Consider the following 19267-nt stretch of genomic DNA (forward strand, 5'->3'; position numbering starts at 1 on the left):
TTTCTATATGGTGACTTTTTTTTTTTTTGGAAATGGGTCAAAGTGCAGCATAGGACTGCATTACAATCAAGTTGAACAGGCTCAATAAAATGGAATCAGTGGATGGCTACAGGTAGATTTGCAAATTATCCCGCTGCTTTTTCTATACTATCCTGAAAATGTGCGGTTAACAGTTCAGATGATAGAAAAAGCATTATAGAAAAAATATCCATAGTATACTGGAAGAGTAATTTCACAGCAACTGCTAACACGCAGGAACTTCGTTCATATGTCAAACATACTGTAAGACTGATTCATTATGTAGCCTGTGGAACCACAGTGGTCGAATTGCATTAGGATTCAGTGATCAAAAATAGTGATTACTTCATTTGACTCTGCTCCACTTTTGAAACAAGGGGAGATGAATCTAAACCTCAAATGTTTGACACACTCCCTTACCAGTCCTTCCAGAAAAATTTGGAGTTTTTTTGTGATTGTTGCGGGCAAAAATCCTTGATTATGCGGTAGAGGTGTTGAAATTAATCAAATAATCGATGCATCGAATCGTGGACATGGATAATCGGCCGGCTCATAATCATTTATTTGTGTTTACAATTTAATGTACGCCTAACAACATTTCTTTTTACATATTCGGTTATGTTTTGCACATTCAGGAAGTGCCATGTGCTCAGTGCTGTAGTTTTATGTATCCAATTTATTTAGTATTAGAGCACTGCAGAATGTTTTCTTTTTGAAGCTTGAAAAGCTATGAATTAAATATCCTACATGGCTTTAATAGAAAAATTTATTTGACGCATCTTGATGCATCGCGATATCGAATCGAAGACATGACAATCGTAATCGAATCGCGAGATCAGTGAAGATTCACACCTCTATTATGTGGCACGTTTGCTTAAAAAATGCGATGGAATTATGGATTATTAATGGATTATTTATGCAATTTTATGCCATGAAATTGCGAAAATTGCGGGAACTTGCAAAAACTGCGGTTTGATGATAAAGAGGAAAAAAAAGCGATTCCCCCAACACCCTGCTTTTCGATGATGTTCACGTCGCGTAATTACGCCACTTCACAACGTTCCCATGGCAACAGCGGAAAATGGCAGCTCGTGTGAAACAAACGCAACATTTTTCAACTTTCTGCTAAGATATATGGGACTTTTTTGCAATGAAAATGCGGGGATTATGAAATCACACAAGCCCCGCATATTTTGCGCGAAAATCTGCAATTTATGCGGCGAAAGTGCGGCGCATTTGAAAAAAAATACGGCCCCCGCATAAATATGCAGACTTTGATATTTTTTTGGAGGGGGTGCCTTACCACCTGTCCAGAGTGGTTTATGTTAAGACTCGTTCAACTAGCTTGCTCGACCATTAAGATCTTTACTCACCACCAGTTCGGAGAAACGTGCGTGCAGCTCCTCGGCGGGCGGCATGGGGGCGCTGAACTCCAGCAGCTGCAGGGGTACGCTGTCTTTAAGGTTGATCTCCGGGGGCTCGCTGCTGCCGAAGCAGCACAGGAAGCCCAGGCCCGACCGCGTCCTCTTCCTGGGGGGCATGGTGGCTGTGGTGACACAGGTGGCAGTGATGGTGCTGGACCGGGAAGGTAGAGGAAGGGGCCAAGGGGCAGGGAGGGGGAGTGGAGAGGAGGATGACACCGCTATCTAGGGGGCATGATCTAGAAGAGAGAGGAGAAAGAGGGACACGGTTATGGTTTGGTTTCCCTGGTGTCATTAAGAATGATTGTCAATGACAATATATAATGCATGACATTTGCATGTACAGTAAATAATTTCTCCTATGTTGGATCATAACGTAGCACGACAGAGATTCAGCCTATACTACGTTCGTGAAGGCCTCGTGCTGGTCTACACGCCCAGTATCTGCTCAATGTTTCCTTGGAAAGAAAGGATTTGTAGTGCACAGGAAGAGAAGCAATTTATGTTTCCAGCAGCCCCAGTTTGTTTTCAATAAATACAGGAAGATACATGAGCAGCAAGAGCCACTACAGCGAAACAAAAAGGAGAAATGCAAGACATTATGGTGCTGGAAATACAGAGTGATTAAGAAGCGATCTCTGGAAAGTATGCTGCAGAACTGCTTTAGCAATGAGAGCCTACTGTACCACCACAGAGGGCACCAACATCCACCAACCATGGAGGAAGTAGCAAGTTCAACACTGAAAACGGTTGATTTCATCTAGTTTTATTAGGAAATATTCTTTATATTCCCCTCACTGTGCCCGTATGAACATGTACCACGGTGGAGATGCTACAGATTGCTGTGTGGCGAGGGGGCGCGGAGGCGGCAGGGGCCGCCATCATATCCTCATCATGACATCGGTTGAACTTATGCCTGGACAAAGAAACCTCTTGTCCGTGAGGTACAATGGTTTCTGTCCAGTGAGAGAGTGTGTGTGTGTGTGTAGACTTGCACCAAGAGCTGCCCCAGCACTGCCCTCACTCTTTCAATGGAGGGTGTGTGTGTGTGTGTGTGTGTGTGTGTGTGTGTGTGTGTGTGTGTGTAGTCGTGAATGGCACCCACTACAACAGGAGAAAGGGCTGAATAGGCCCAGACACCCTGGAGGATTTCCTCAATGCTACAAGAGGATATGGGTGGTCTCCACTGTATAAATAATACACTCCATACACCATATTATGCCCTATCGACCACAAAGTTACTTACACAATGTGAGCGTACACCCACAGCGGCTCACACGGTTGCAAAAGCTCTTCCTTATGCAACAGTTTATGGCATTTGTGAATGAATGGACCTCAAGCCCGTTATGCAAACACCACGGACATGCAAATCCAGCAGAAATAGTTGAGCAAGAAATCCATTTTTGAGCCATTTATGTGAAATACAATAAAATGAAGTTGCCATCCAGAGCACACAACCAAGTCCAACAAAAGCAGATTTTACTTTTTATACTTCTATCCATCTATTCCTCTTCCAAATGTTGAGCTTTTATTGATATTTGTACATAACCAAACAAGCATTAAGTAATGGCTAGAGCTTTGCCCCCATCTGTTTAATATGGCAGTGAAAGTTTATGACTTCAGTTTCCACAAGAAGCCACAATCTACTACATCTTGACTGAGCACGACTCTCCGCCATCACTCTCTCACACATTGGTTCAGCGTAGGAGTTCTCACTGCACGGTTTAAAAATAGCCGTATGGTAAATTCTTTATGAACGCGCTGGGCCATCGACAGGAGCTTAAAGGGGGGGGAAAAAAATGAAAAGAGAAAACACCACATTTCCATTTTGCCCCTTCGTCCTTTGCTCATTTGCTTTTTCCGCCTCCTTGAATTTGCCATCCCTCTCAAGGCAGAAGCAGCAGAGCTGTGCACAGCTCCAAATAAACTGCACGCTTTTAAAAAAAATTAGAAAAGTTTGTCTTCGGCTTGTTGAACACGAAAAACGCCTGCGCAACCATCACTGGGCTTATTTTCTGGCAAGTATTGCATCTTAAATGATTCTGTATCTGTATAATCACCTTCAAACATGGGGCCTGTTTCATATCCATTGCATCAGTGGGCTGGATGTCAATAATAGCATGTGCGGCATGCTGTGCGAGGTACATTTGATACTGCACCAGCATGTGTGTTATGATAGCCGAGGTGACAATCTCTGAACACCCCCACCTCCCAGGGAATAACCTGCTAGGGGGCTCCAGGGCAAAAATGATCTGTGGGTCCCCATTATTCCCCTGCTCCTCCCATTCCCTGTGCATAGAGTATGGATCCTGCTGCCCATGCAGAGTCACAGAAACTGTCAGTATGGGTTCATTTGATGAAATACAAACGTGTTTGTGTAAACACAGTATCAACTTAAATAATAAAGGCATTAAACTACATTTTGACACAGGGCCCCTCTAAAAGACAGTGATCTGAAAAAACAATACCTCACATGCCCATATGTACATTGAAACCATTTTTTGGTCACTGTAATGGTTCTTCCTGTCCCTTTGCTCTGTGAAGAGATCCCTGCCTAACCCATTTCTAATTGTACATAAAATCCACAGTCCTTGTTATGTTCCAAAATGCATTCTAAAAAGTTCAGTTGCGGTTGTAACACTGTTGCCAGTTCGCACAGGCCCTTGAGGATATGGGGCCCTGGGGCAGTTGTCCACTTCGCCCTGGTAAACAGGCTTTGCCCATCAAAATATCCATCCCTCCAGAAAAAATTAAAAATACTTATGTAGAAAGTCTCCGCCAGCAATCCTGACATTGCAGCAAAGTCCCAGTCTAAAAATGCAGTGTAAAACTTCCCCTAAACAGTATCCATTTCCCCCCCCCCCTCGCCCAACAGAGGCACACTGCTGATAATTTAAGATAACCGTCACATGTGCATGGGGTATTATGAGCAACAAGTTGCAGAGACGCCATATTAACTTGTATCAAACCAGATGTTGGCTAAGCATGGCATGCCGATCAGAATGAATGTACTGTATGTTAGCGGTCCCTGGGTTGAGTCAGCGGGGGAAAAGGAAACCGTGAGATGACAGTAAAAAGCCCACTTCAGAATGGTAAACTTGTTGAGATTTGTTCCATACATTTACACTTTAAAAAGGCTGTGCCTCTGACTAACACGGACTGCTTTTCATCCTTTTTATTACGATAAGATAAAGTGCGAGCTGGTGCCAAATCTTTATGGCGGTGAGTTAGTTATTGACACTGTGGACAGCTGGCTGAGCCTAATGGAAAAGAGGCCGCTCGACAGGGGTTTTAAAGCCATTCAGCAAAAAAAAAAAAATATAAATAAAAAATAAAACACAACCTAAACCTCCTGTCCAGTGTCTCTGTGTGTATATCTCTGTGTGTATATCTCTGTGTGTGCGCGCTTCTAACTTCACTCTCCCACAGAGCCCCACGTGCGGCCAGCCCTCACTCAACACCAGCTCGGCTGGCCGTCGTCCAGCCCATGGCCAGGAAAAGTAGGCCAAGGAATCCAAATCCATACACCGAAATATACTGCACGTACAGTAATATATACACTGTATGTACAGGGACAAACTATGAACCAAGAACACTGAGGGCTGTGCATGTGTAACCTTTATCATTCTCGGTATGGTGGAGTCACCACACAAACACAATCCAAACTGACCATGTCCCCTGCCATATGTGCCCTGAAAGACACTCTTATCTCCCAGCTTTTCATTTCATCCCTCCCCCTCCGACTCACTGTCATCTCCAATTATTCTTCTTTTCAGGGTGAATGGAGTGACATTTCTCTTCATCCACCCCGACAGTAACATCTGTCTTTTTCCCTTGCCACTTCCTTGCATGTCTCCCTGCCAGCTTCAGTCCATATTTTTCTCTTTGGTCCTTGCTTGCTTGTTGTTGTGCGTGGCGTAATATGACGGAAGCCAAGTTCCATTCAACGTATAGTTTCATCGCGTTATAGTTTCGTGAAAATTTCTCCGCCTTAAAGGAGATCAATGCGTTTAAAAAAAAAATTTCTTCTTCTTCCTTTTTTAAAAAAAAAACCCCAAACAACCCCATGTTAAAGTGCCAAACTTCACAGCAGAAAATGCATACAGCCTGGTACAAAAAAACAGCTTTGGTCTCTATTGCTAAGTTACCCCTTCATGACAACTGTACAGGGGGTGATTTTTGTATTTTTTTTATTACTCAACCGTTTAAATTCAGGCTTAAAGTTATGCATAATTAATGGTGTGCCCCTTTGAGGGACAGGTGGGTGCCATCACTGGAGACCGTAGGCTACTGTAGGGTACGGCGTACGGTCCGTAGGGTACGGCGTAGGGTCCGTAGGGTACATATCTACGACGTATATTCGAGGCAGAACCCTAAAATCAGGCTTCAGGCGGCGATATGGAGAAAATCAGGCTCTGCCAAGATGGCGCCAGCCCGAGCCACCGGGAGCCGCCCAATTAGAGCTTCCTTTAGGCTCTTCAGAAACCTATGGCTGATGTCACAGAGACTACGTCCATATTTTAAAAACAGTCCAGTATATGCTGACAGGCCCCTGAACCGCATGATGGAAACGCGCCTCATTCGCATGTCTTTTTTGTGACGTTTCAAAAGTTCGCTTAACATTTTCGGCATGCGTGATGCTTCCCGCAATCTTGTGGTCACAGAGAGTGCCTGGTTCAGAGAACACTAAAGCCTGCCCTCACCAACCGCATCTGCAACTAGCACTTTAGCCGAAAATGCAACACATAAGTACTAGGCATTAGCGCTGGGCGATATGGAGATATAAATATCACGATATTTTTTGACTAAATACTTCGATATCGATATTGTGCCGATATTGTAGGGTTGAGAATTGCTGCTTTCCCTAAATATTTACACAATGAGATTTGTGATAAATAAAAGTAATGTGGATATAATGATTAAATGGGTAAAGGCAAATAATAGAACAGCTGGAACAGTCTGGTGGGTTCAGAAAATGAATTCTCACTCATCACTTTACTGAAATGCAGCCTTTAAAACCAGGAAAAGACAACACTTGTGCCATATTACAGTATCCAAAATCAGGGACGATATCTAGTCACATATCACGATACTGATATAATATCGATATATTGCCCAGCTCTACTAGGCGTATAGGTAAATAATTTGACACACAAGTCTTTCTTTGTGTGCAACTTTTGCTGTGCTGTCGTTCCCTCTCTGGTCTCTTTCGTGTCAGTGAGCTGTCACACATCTGATGCTGGTGACATGGACACACACACACACACACACACACACACACACACACACACACACACACACACACACACACACACACACACACACACACACACACACACACACACACACACACACACACACACACACACACACACACACACACACACACACACACACACTTCCCTGCTCATCCCTGGAAAACACATGTATGGGCGTTTTATAAGTCACAGGAAAAGGAAGCTATCACTTAAAGAGTGAAAGCCTGTGGATCTCTACAGACTAGTGCTAATTAACACCATCTGTGTGTGTCGAAATGGGAGATACAGGAAGAGGTGCGTAGAGATTTGTCACTGGTAGTCTTCTCGCCATGACAGACAAGAATTTCAGGACACACACGCCTGAAAAAAAGCATGAAAACACATTTTAGACAAATTCCCTGCTTGCATGCTACTGCAACAAACACTGCATTGTATGTGCACAGCCACGCAGTCACGTTTTCACACGTTTCAAAATTCAAAACCCACTCACTCAAAATTCAGACGCAAGCACATACACACACACATGCAGTATTTGCATACTCATACACTAAGAGCCCTAAAGCAGAGAGAGGAGCCTGCTGGCTGCTCTGTGTTTGAAGCGTCTGGAGAGCAGCCGAGCAGAGAGAGCGAGACAGAGAGATGAAGGAGGTGAGGGAGGGAGGCAGGGATAAAAAAAGAGAAAAAGAGATACTGCTGCCACTTCTCATTCAGCCCACTACCACATCGCCAGCACCGGGAAGTAGGTCAGTGGAGAATGAGAAAGAGGAGGAGGAGGGAGCGGCAGTGAGGAGAGATGGGCTGCTGCTGCTGCTGTTGTGCGATTGTGTACATTTAGATAGGTATATATATATATATGCAGAGATCAGTCCCTCAAACATCTGTGCCTGTATCATTTCAATTCTCTCGCCAACATCTGTCCAACACAATGCTTTTAGTACTAAATAAGAAAATTGGACACAAATCAAGCTCCTGTTATTTCCATCCGTCCTGAATAGAAACACTTGGACCCAATCAAAAAAGCTGCATCATTCTCCCACTGACTATTTTTTCTTTCTTTTTTTTTTTTTTAACTATGCACATTCCCCTCCTTCCTCCTCAGACTTTAGCTACAGCAGTGTGCTCCTGCATTTGAATGCATCTTGCTCACCTTCATTCTCCTCCACATCCCAGTACCGCCTGCCCCTCACTTTCACACTAAGGAAGTGTCCTTGTCGTCTTCATTGTAATGGATGGATGGATGAATGGAATTTAATATAGCTCTTTTCACCCAACTACTGTAATTCTAGGCAGATACAGAGAGTCAAAGAAAGAAAGGCAAGAGTAATGTAGGAGGAAATGAAGGAGCAGCAATAAAACAAGTTTGAAACAAATAAGTAGTAGAGGCAAAAAAACAGCCAACAAAGAGCAAGATTATTTTAAAGAGGCACTGAATAAAAGATCAGAGGGAAGCCTGCAGGACACTTTTTTTTCTTTTTTGCACACACATTGTTTCTGGGTCCCACCAATGAGGACCATTCCTCTGGGGGTGCTGGAGGCCGCGGAGGAGGGTAGAGACAGGCGTCTTACATAAGAACCCAGGACCAGAGATGGGGGAGCAGTGCCACGCTGGCACAGGCAAGAACAAGATGCCAAGTGCAGTGCCGATTAAGGTTTTGGAATTGTTCTGGCAAACTGGTGGCATGCAGCTGGCAAGAGGAGAGAACACGTCTGACCACACCAGTGTTGGAAGGCAAAAAGCACCAGGCAACTACAATCCCTAAGATTTCAGTCCCAGTTGATTTGGTGACACTTATGGTTACTGTGGAACAGCAAGTGCATTTTAATTATATAGTTCCATTCAAAATGACATGTATTAAAGTGCCCATATTATGCTCATTTTCAGGTTCATAATTGTATTTAGAGGTTGTACCAGAATAGGTTTACATGGTTTAATTAAAAAAAAAAAAAACACACCATATTTTTGTTGTACTGCACATTGCTGCAGCTCCTCTTTTCATCCTGTGTGTTGAGCTCTCCGTTTTAGCTACAGAGTAGAGCTGGGCAATATATCGCTATTACATCGATACCATGATATGAGACTAGATATTGTCTTAGATTTTGGATATCGTAATATGGTAAGTGTAGTGTTTTCCTGGTTTTAAAGGCTGAATTACAGTAAAGTGATGTCATTTCTTGAACTTACCAGACTGTTGTAACTGTTCCATTATTTGCCTTTACCCACTTTATTATTATATCCACATTACTGATGATTATTTATCAAAAATCTCACTGTGTAAATATTTTGTGAAAGCACCAAAAGTCAACACTACAATATCATTGCGGTAAAGACAGAGGTATTTGGTCAAAAATATTGTGATATTTGATTTTCTCCATATTGCCCAGCCCTACTACAGAGTGAGGCATCACACTTCTGTTCCATCTTTGTTGGGAGTCGCACATGCGCAGTAGCTAGGTAAGGACTACTAGCCAGTCAGAAGCAGAGTATAAGGGCGTGTCACGCTAGCAGCTAGGCGAGCATTATAACGTGTGTTACAAAGTGACGCACGTTTGTCACGGAAGTAAAGGCTGGACTACAACAGAGCTGTTTGGAGCAGTTTGTGAACAGTGTTTTCTGTTGGACATGGTAAGTCCCTTTGGGGTGGACTTTGGGTTTTTCACTTTTTAAATCGATTACGTGCACAAAACAAAAGATATATAACACAATAAAGGAAAGGGAAAAGCCAAAAAGCATAATGAGCACTTGGACAGCAGAAAACATGCCTTAAGCAGCTTCTCCGTATGAAAGAAAAGCAACTTGTGAATCCGTTTACGGTGTGCACACTCAAACAAACTGTGAGCTTCTAGAATGTATCAAACTATGATGTTATAATTAAAAAGAAAGTTTCCAACATGCTGTTTCCCTTGCGCATAAGCAACTGGAGTCTTGTGCAGGAAAAGCAGACTCCAACAATGAAAACTATTCCATAAATGGCATTTTCACAATGTAAATCCAATGAATGACTGTTGCCAAAGACATTCCAGCTATAAATAGATCACAGGATGGGGTTTTATATAAGGAACATTTTAGGATTTTAACTTTAATGGAATCATCCAACCTTTGAGCAGCCCATCATTTCTAACTGAGACCTTTTCCTCAAAATTGGTACAGGCACTTGCAGCAGATGACAAATCACAATTTATTTCCTAATGTAGGATGCCGACATGGAGGGACACCAATGTTTCCAACACACACCAAAAGGTCTTAACCGTGTTGTGTTGGCACGTCTGCATGTCCTTATATTTTTATGGGTAGTTATGATTGTGTACTGGTATGTAAAAATTGCATGTGGAAGTGAACCAGTCACGCATTAATTTGACATGAAGTAGTTATTTAACCCAGCTATTGGACACATGGGGAGCCATGCCACTCTTTGGATGCGGTTGCCCCAGACATGCCCTCTAAAACATGCCCTACCCCCCCTTTCTACAGTCTGCCTGTCTGTCCAATGACTAATGGACCTACCCTTCAATTCTTTTCTCCCTGCTCCAAAGCCACTGGCTGCAAGCCAAATCACCTGGGACACTGAAAACTCTTTCTCCCATGAAACCCATTGGATCTGTGGCCCACCCACAGTCGCTGCTTCGGGCCTTGGGGAAAGCCATGTACACATCATACATCTTACCCTTTTAGAGTCCCAGGCCATTCTGTAGTGCTAATCAGTTACATTAGCGCAACATCCAATACATGCAAGCATTCCCACACACACATAAAACACATTTTAGTTTGCTCTGTCTCACACCAATTAAAGAGATTGTATTCATGCATCACTTCATCAACGACATGGGTGGTCAGTTTAAAAAAGATGTATGTAAAGAAATAGGGATATGTGATTGATCAGAAACAGCTGCTGGCATGACTAACTGACAATGATCAAATGAACGTAGATATAACGAATGCACTGCACACTACACACATTGTGACTTGCATTCCTGAGGTGTGACATCACCAATCTATTCCAGTGCAGGTCTCCGTGGTAAGTAGCGAGTTTCAGCCTCGCCTGACAAATGACCAGAGCTGACAGTGGAGGATCTGCCATCATTTCATGGTACATTTGCATGAGATGCATTCCTGCGCTCGTTCTGAAAGCAATCAGAAGGCCAGCGCTTTCACAAGAGTCTGCACAACCGAGTGGCTTTCTCATGTGGACCTGGACAATGGGCCAGAGGATTTAGTTTGGACATTTCTGCTGGGGCCGGACAGGGTAGGCTATCGCAGGCAGAAATAGTTATTTCGGCCTGTGCAACTTCAACTTCCCTTCACTAGCTCTGAAGTCCATGTGTATCTGATCTTCAAGGGGCCAGTTATTTTTAGCTGTGACAGCATGGTCTCTCTCCAAAACATTCTCAGCCTCTTCAATTGGCACGGCAATTAAATTAAAAGAGAATGATTTCATATATAAATTGATGATTCTTTTCAATTTAATTTCTGGACAGCAGGATAATATTAAGTAAGGGTTTGCTTTAAAGTCACGTGTAAGTAAGATACGCAGTTACTGAAACCAAATTCATGGGCACCATGCCTTGGCTCCATCTACAGACACTCGCCAAGAGTTTGAGGCGGTTACTGATAAGGCTAGTCTGTGCTTTTATGCTTACGTGCATCATCCAGGAAAAGAGCCCAGAATCAGATCATCAGAAACCCACCCTTCCCTTTACGCCCCAACACTCTTTTCAAACCATTCCTCCAAACCTCCCTCATTCCTTTGCTTACGTTCTCCCTCAATCACTTCCTTTCTGCCCTGCAATCAGATAGGGGAAGCTGTAAGGGTGAGACAGCTGGAAACCTATTCAACTGTTGGACTGGGAGCTGTGCCTTCAGACGGTGTCTCTAGGACTCTAGTCTGGGGCAAGACTGTCTGAGTCAGTGGCAAAACGTGCACCGGTAAACCTCAAGGTGAATGGATACTTCTGAAACAACATGACAATGGGCTTCAAGCACATAGAGTTTCAAAAGCGCCTCATGTTTCTAGTCACTGTATATAACTAGCTTTAACAATAGCAACAGAACAATGTTAAGGTGGTGTGGTTGAGCCAGTTCCATGTGGCAGTCACACAGTGTGGAGCTAGCACTGAACGTAACATAAGCCATTTAAATTGGCCACAATTATTATTAATTACTTTAATAGCCGGTGGTTAATACGGTTGCTTAAATATTTCCAGACTGTCTCCAAGGCAAATACAATCACATTTTGACAGAGGCATTTTTCATTTTCTTTTGTTTACAAACAGATCTTGTCAGACAGCTAATAGAAGGACAGTATTATTATATATAGTCACCCCAGGTTTGCAAAAGTGGTGATGGATCTTGTATATGAAGCACACAGATAATCCCTTGAGGAACAATGGCAGTGATTGTTGAATGCTTTTCATATTCCATCTATTATCAATTGATATTCCCTCACTGGGAACTCAACTGCCTAAAACTTGTAATTCTAGCTGTTCAAAATGTCCGTAATGTCCTTATTGTGTCATTTCTTACCAATCAATTCATTGCGTTTAAAACTGACAAGCCAGATCTCCACCACCTATACGTGGCAGTGTTTCAATATCACATCATAAACTGTCAACTCTTTCACAGCCAACATTTGAGAATTCTCTGAGGTCTTATTGGCTTCTAGCCTCATTTAAAACCAACTGTTGGTTTTAACAGGGCCATGAGGCACAGTAACCCACCTCACCCATAAAGAGGAAATGCCTCAACTAAACCACTGGAAAAATAGGAGGGGGGTGATTTTTTTTCCAATCCTCCAGGGATGACATTAATAACCATTTCATTTAGCTTGATTCATAAAAAAAAAATAAAAAAAAATAAAAAATAAAGACATTTCCTGATGTGAGGAACATTCATAAATGGCACAGACCACATGAAGACGGGGGGTTGTTACAACTGTGAGATTTGAGTAGATTTTAGATTGAGTTTTTTTGCTTTGATCGAAACAAATAGAGCAGCTCCATGCGGCAGAGGAGGAGCCCCGGGTACCCAAACCACGAACAGTTGCAGTTTGAAGCAAATTATTAGAAACATGTAAAACCCCTTCATAGAAGCCACGGACCACAGACACGAGTTGCATGAACAAAAGCTGAAATAAGATCATGTGCAGAAGCAGACGACTTCGATGAAGGTAACGACCCGGGTTTACAGACACGTTTCGGTGGCCTGGCGGGACAAAAAGCCCTTTTTTTGTGAGACACCTTTCAATGCGTTAGCTTGTGTAGTAACGGTTCCCAGAAGGTCATCCACATGTTGCACAAGGAAAGTCCACCAGTTGCTCTGTGGGACTTTTAAAAAAGGCCCAATGTGTAGGCATTTCTCCCATCTAGCGTTGAGATCATATATCGCCATCAACTGTCTCGCACCACGCAGTTCAAAGTAGCTACGGTAGCCTTCACGCTTCAAAAAGCCGGTCTCTTGCTCTTTTCAATATCCTCTCTTTTTCTGGGCGAAGAAGAAGACTCCTGTTCCTAAAATTTGGATTTTGAATACGTGCGCAGTGTTTCCAACACATAGACTAATTTGTGGCGGTGCACTATACAATCAACACCGGCCATGTTGCGTTTACTTGATTTCGCTTCATCATTTCATTCTTACACACACACACAATTTGTATAAGATCTAAATCTTACAATAACACTTTTTTGTACAATGTTGTCAGTGTGTTAATGTTTGGAGTCCCGGCCGACTCTTAGCAAACAAGCGATTGCGCTGGCTTTAGAAAGTTAACTAGTCGCAAGTTTGCGGTAAAATGCAGTTGGGTTGTCGAGGTCAAAACACTGTATGTAACAGCTGTGAATCAAATAAACTTATTATAAGTTATGTCATTTTTTTCACTCATACGCTGAAGGTTTGCTGCTTCAATCCAGATGAGTATTGAAAAGTATTTTCCGCGACTGAAAAAGGCCCGTGTTGAGGATGAGGACCAGCCTGAACCGGAGGTATCGGTCTGAAATAGAGCTGAACAGTCAGACCAGTGGAATAGTTATGTTATTAATTTGTTTACAGTATTTTCAGGCTTCAACCAGTGCTGCTCCAGCAGAAAGACAGGGTCACTGGGAGAGAAAGAGATCCATTCGTTAGGCATTGAAGAAAGAGTAGGAAAGGAGGACAGCATCCAACAGCGTGTCCTCAGTTTTTGACACTTGATTGTTACGAAAATAAGAATTTCTCTCTGCTCATCATATAGACCGGATCCCTGGGATAACTATGCTATTAATACTGGGAATGAGAAGAAAGTCGGCCATGCCACATTCCACAGGCCCAAAACATTCCCACATATTAACAGGGCTCGGAATGAAATCCAATACTTGGCATCCCTTTCCCCTCGAACCCCAAAGCGCTACCCTGCCGTGTCAAATCATTTTCTTATTTCATATGGGAGGAATGCCAGAGTCACAAGCTCCTAGTCTAACTAAAGACATATTATATGCGTAGAAAAAAATGAAGGGGAGTACAGTCACGGAGCAGTTTACCACTCTCAACAGGGAATGGATGCTGGAGTTTCCAATAGGCTCCATGTACTTCACACCCTAGAGTCTCGTCATTTGGAGGGAATGGGCCCTTTCCATCAGTACAATGCACTTATCCAAATTACACAGATGCTTGAGAAGATGCAGCTCTTCTGGCTGGTGAAAGGGGTAACTTTTTCAACTTTCAAACTAAACTAAAAAAAACTAAAAACTGAATCACCAATTAAGTTTCCAAGCTGACGACTACTCACTGGTTAGCTCAGCAGTCCTCAAAAGACCGGTTTGTTGGCTTGCCGTTGTTTGGCTTCTCATCCTGTACACCTAGGTTTGAATATGTCTACCAATGTCAGCGAGTGGATTAAGGCACTCTATATTGTGCATTGTTAAGCTATTAATCTTGCCTTGGTGAGAGGTCAACAGCTGCAGCATAGAGGACAGCGGGCTTCTGGGTAATGTCTGGAATGCTCTTCTGGGACAGTTATAGCGACGCATATAGGGACAGCCCTCTGAAGTGACCAACTTTTTTTTTTTCAAAACAGCCCGCAGTAATACTGCACTGAATTGAGGCACTGTAAAGAGGAGATATGCTTACACATCATAAGCCCCAGAAAGTGTGTCACTGGCACAAATACAATAGCGCCATTTAACACACATTCAGTGTGGGAGAGGAACAGCAGCCTTACTGCTAAAGTCTCCCTGAGTTTTGTCCCTCAGACACCGTAACCACTCTACTGTAAATACAACATGTTGATAATCCTTTCCAAAAGATCAGATAGTTGAATTTAAGCAGCTTTACAGACCTCATCTCTTTTTCTCTCTGTCCCCAACGTAATGAGGAGGCCGCTGAGCTGCCAGTCAGCAGCAGGGCAGAAGCGATAAAAGGCCGACCATCATTCACTAACTCTCCCTCGCCCTCCCTCTAATCCCGAGAGAGCAGTTCATGCATCTGTAATGGTCGATAAAATATGAAAAGCTCCGAGAGCGCTGACGGCAGCAGAGGGTGTGTATGTATACTACGTGCGAGTCCTCAAACTCCGTTAATGCCCTCCCAACACACTGAATCTTTTAGCGATGTCACTCAGCTTGCCCCCTGGCACACGCGAGTGTAGGAGGATTTCCAGCAGACTGGAGAATAAGCCTTTAATGTGGAGGGAATGGATACTATCTTGTTCACAAAGCAAAAAGACATCAAAGAAAACACAAATGGCCTCATGACTGTATAAATGAGTTTTGCCTTTGGTTCATTAACCTTCAAACGCAAGCCACTGAAAGGAATAAATTACTTTGAATGTTGCAGGAATAAGGGTTGTCTTATGCCTTTTCATAGAACTATTATCGCCTGGATCAGCTACTTAAAAGCCCAGCCTAAAAACATCGGACTTAGGCAGACCCAAAGTAGGCACCAATGCTCAATTCCGAAAAAAATTTCGAGGGCTGGCGCATGAACTTCCATCGCCGTGCATTCGACACACACAAAAGGATTTACAGGGGCGGCCGTGGCTCAGGTGGTAGAGCGGTCGCCTACCACTCGGAAGGACACTGGCTGCGGTCCCATGTCGAAGTGTCCTCGGGGCAAGACACTGAACCTCCGAAATTGCTCCCGATGCCGCGTCATCTGTGCATAAAGGTTTATCTGATGAGCAAGTGGCAGCCTCGGCCACAGCGTAGGAATGTGCGTGAATGGTTCCTGTACTACGTTAAAGTGCTTTGGAGTAGTCGTTAAGACTAGAAAAGCGCTCTATAAATACAGTCCATTTACATTTACAGCTAAGATGACAGCCTCTCAAGTGGGACAGGCAATGCTTCCACACAGGAAAGGAGGTTTCACAATTCTTCAAATGAGTACCCCTCGGGAGATTAGGACAGTGTGTTTATGTTGGTCTGTGCTGCCATGAAGTAACGGCTTCCCTTGAGGGTAATGTGGAAGGACGGTCAATAAAAAAAAAGAAATACCAACATTCCAAGCAAAAGAAGGCCACATTTAGAGGTAAGTGGAAGTCTGCTCCCCTAGCTCCATATTGGGTTGAATTGTTGCTGGGAGGAGATGTACATCATATATGGAATGCCAGGCCACGACTTACACCAAAGGGCTGACCGTGTGATTGATGAATATATGTGATCAGCCCATGTCTGGGACCCGAAATAGGCCTGTGCCCATTCCATGTGACACTGTCCCATCCTCCCTCAATTCCTGAAATGCCAAACATTTGCCTGAACTAAGTCCTAGATGTTTTAGGTTTAAACAAAATGAATGGATAGCAATCTCTTACAACTTACTCCTCCAGCTCTCAATAATGCTGAACCCCCATCCATGCCTGGAATCATGCCACGTTTTCCAGAGAAAGTGAAATTTCAAAACAAACTCCGCTAAACACTGAGTCCAAAGCTATCACCAAATTGGCCAAAAACCTTGCTCATATAATGCATCAGCACACATGGGGGGGGACAAGGCAAGGCTCGCTGTCAACACCACTGGAGAAAGAACCCAAACATTAAGACCGTGCACATTTCACAACCTAGCTCTTGCTGCTGTTTATGACCTATAAAGCCACCGTAGTAAAGAAGTACTGTATTATACTGCCTTTCCCTCCAATCACAACAACACAAAAATGTGGAAACTTTATCGTCTTGGTGGGATTAGTAGCCCTCGTTGCCCACCAGCTTCTTTCTTGCTCAGCTTTGCACTGAGGCTACTGACTAATGTTTATTTTGTTGGCTGCGGTAGTCTGCGTTTTCCTGGCTGATTGAGCAACGGGATGCAGGGCATGGACAAACTGGATTTACACTTCTGTAGCCTGTCGTTTGTGGACTCTGCTACTGAGTGAACAGCACTACGGTGTATCTATTAGTGACCGTATCAAAAATAGGCATCTCCTACTTACCCACTTCAGATGGGCTGCCCTGAGAGATAGACTGTCCCTGTGTCACGTCACTTGAAATGGAAAATAAGAGACCCTTTCAACAATATTACAAGAACATTTTAAAGCATTCCTGCAGCTTCTGGATTTATATCCCTCTTTTTGCCCTTTGGAGTTTGGGTTTCGTGGCCAAATTCCATGCCTCTGCTGAGTCTGACGAGGTTTCCTGACCAAAGCTGCTGCGTTTTGTCTGCTTCCCCTCTTTGAGCTTCTGAGCCGAGCTCTGGATTTCAGCTGACTGTGCTGGGAGCTGAGCTGTTGACACTGTCCCCGCTCGCTCTCTCTCTCCCCCCCCCCCGCCCTCTCGTGCTAGCTCTCCCTCTCTTGCTCTCGGTCTTCAGATCATTCGCCCCACTTCCCCTCCCCTTCTGGAGTCCAGCTCCAGTGTATGACAGCATCCGTGTGGATGTCAGCGAGAAGGTGATGGATTTTCGGTGCGTCTAAACGCATTTATGTACAGTATGTATGTGTATGTGTGTGCGCTTGCTGGGAGAGGGCAAGATGAAAGGAAATGACCCTTGGCGGCCTGCGCTTCCCATCCCTGCCCGCAATCCCAACTCCACCCAATGCATTCCCTCCCTTGAGCAGACAAATAAAGGCTGTGGATATGGGGGTATCGCACGCAACGCCCAAAGGAAACCCCTTTTCCTGTCGCGTCTTCTCATCACCAACACAGTCATATAAGCACACACACCCATGCGAGCACACGCACACACAAAGACATGCCAAATATGGGATTCTCTATTAGAAATTACCCCTGTGACACACACAGGAAAAGGCTTACCCCAGTGTTCATCGAGAAGAAGGTGACGCAGGATGCTTGATTGTGCAAAGCTCTGCCAAAGTTGTCGAGTTCACACCATTGGCTCAGCCAATTGTAATGCGTGGAGGGGGGGGCTAATCAGCTAGAGGGCCCCACCACAGAAGATTCTGTGAAGTGGAGTTCAAGTATGTCACTGTGATAATATGGAGGGTTCGGCAAGTGCAAACATTAGTGTCAAAAACTCAAGACTCCCTAAGACTCCCATTACACTGGCCAAGACACCGACACCACCCATGACCCCACATAGTCCCAATCAGCTGAGAAAACAAGCAAAGTGAAATAAAGCCTTAAACCTCAAAAAAAAAAAAAAAAAAAAGTGCTACATTACCAACATTAGGGAGCAAATTAACTCAATACGCGTCTGGAAAAAATGGCTACACGTCAATCAGCAAGACCTTAAGACATCATTGAAAGCCTCTCGACTCAAAACTGACTGATCAATACAAATACTCTGACATTTTCTAGATGCCACACATTTTAGCTTTACTGCCCAACACTTTAAAGACGAGGGTCAAATGGGAATTGATTGCATACCGAGTGATCTCCTCCAGACCGCTCGTCTGTTCCAAGGTTGGGCAAGTGACTGCTTGTCTGGTGGTGATTTCTGATCAATACTAGACTATCGATTCCAGCTCTGCAAATAGGTTTTGGGCAATCAATAGACGCAAGGACAATACAATTTGCATTTTACAGTTGGTATGCACTACACAACGGCTCTGAAAAACACCAGTGCACATTAATAAAAATGTTTACAAAAATGTGTCTCATAGCCTATAAAGCAGGAGGACCCAATACAAATGCATACACTAACCATCTATTCTTAGTGAAACTGTGCCAGTTACACCACACACACACACACACACACACACACACCAAAGAGTGGAGAAAGGGGCAGTCATAATACCATTGGTCATCTTTCTCCAGGGAAAGAAGACAGATGACACCAAGCTGCTGGCGGTAATGCCTGGGTGCATTTCTGAGCGAACCCCATTAAATGGCTCTTAGAAAGATCCAGCTCATCTCCATGATGTCCACTTTCCCTACCGCCTCTTTCCCGGTTTCACTGAGGTTCACATCACTTCTGCTTCCTTTAATATCTCCCATCCCCAAAACAAGGGGAAGACCCTGAGGAACCTGAGGAACAGGCTAAGCTCATGCTCCAGTCTAGCTAAGTGCACTTCAGCTACCCTTGTATCATCCATCACAGCGTGGTAAATTACATTGACGCAAATTGAGTGGGCTCGGCCTACTTGCGATAAACATCATGCCCCCTTTATATAGAGGAAAAAAAAAAAAGAGGTGGGGATCCAATTAAGCCCATAGGTC

At 43.8% G+C, this 19267-nt stretch overlaps 1 protein-coding gene across 3 annotated transcripts in view; it reads right to left on the reverse strand.

The window, feature by feature from the left end:
• Positions 1-19267, reverse strand: part of daam2 (dishevelled associated activator of morphogenesis 2) — a 108414-nt gene that overhangs the window by 67218 nt on the left and 21929 nt on the right. For 2 of the 3 annotated variants that reach the window (XM_039785647.1, XM_039785645.1), the window contains exon 2: positions 1392-1678. In XM_039785647.1, coding sequence (XP_039641581.1) covers positions 1392-1559 — 168 coding nt within the window. In that variant the 5' untranslated portion in view covers positions 1560-1678. Of the gene's footprint in view, positions 1-1391; positions 1679-17082; positions 17356-19267 lie in introns of those variants that run through there. The other variant, XM_039785646.1, reaches the window with a different exon arrangement.

Source organism: Perca fluviatilis, chromosome 20 (assembly GCF_010015445.1).
Source record: "Perca fluviatilis chromosome 20, GENO_Pfluv_1.0, whole genome shotgun sequence".
In the NCBI taxonomy this organism is placed as follows: Eukaryota; Metazoa; Chordata; class Actinopteri; order Perciformes; family Percidae; genus Perca; species Perca fluviatilis.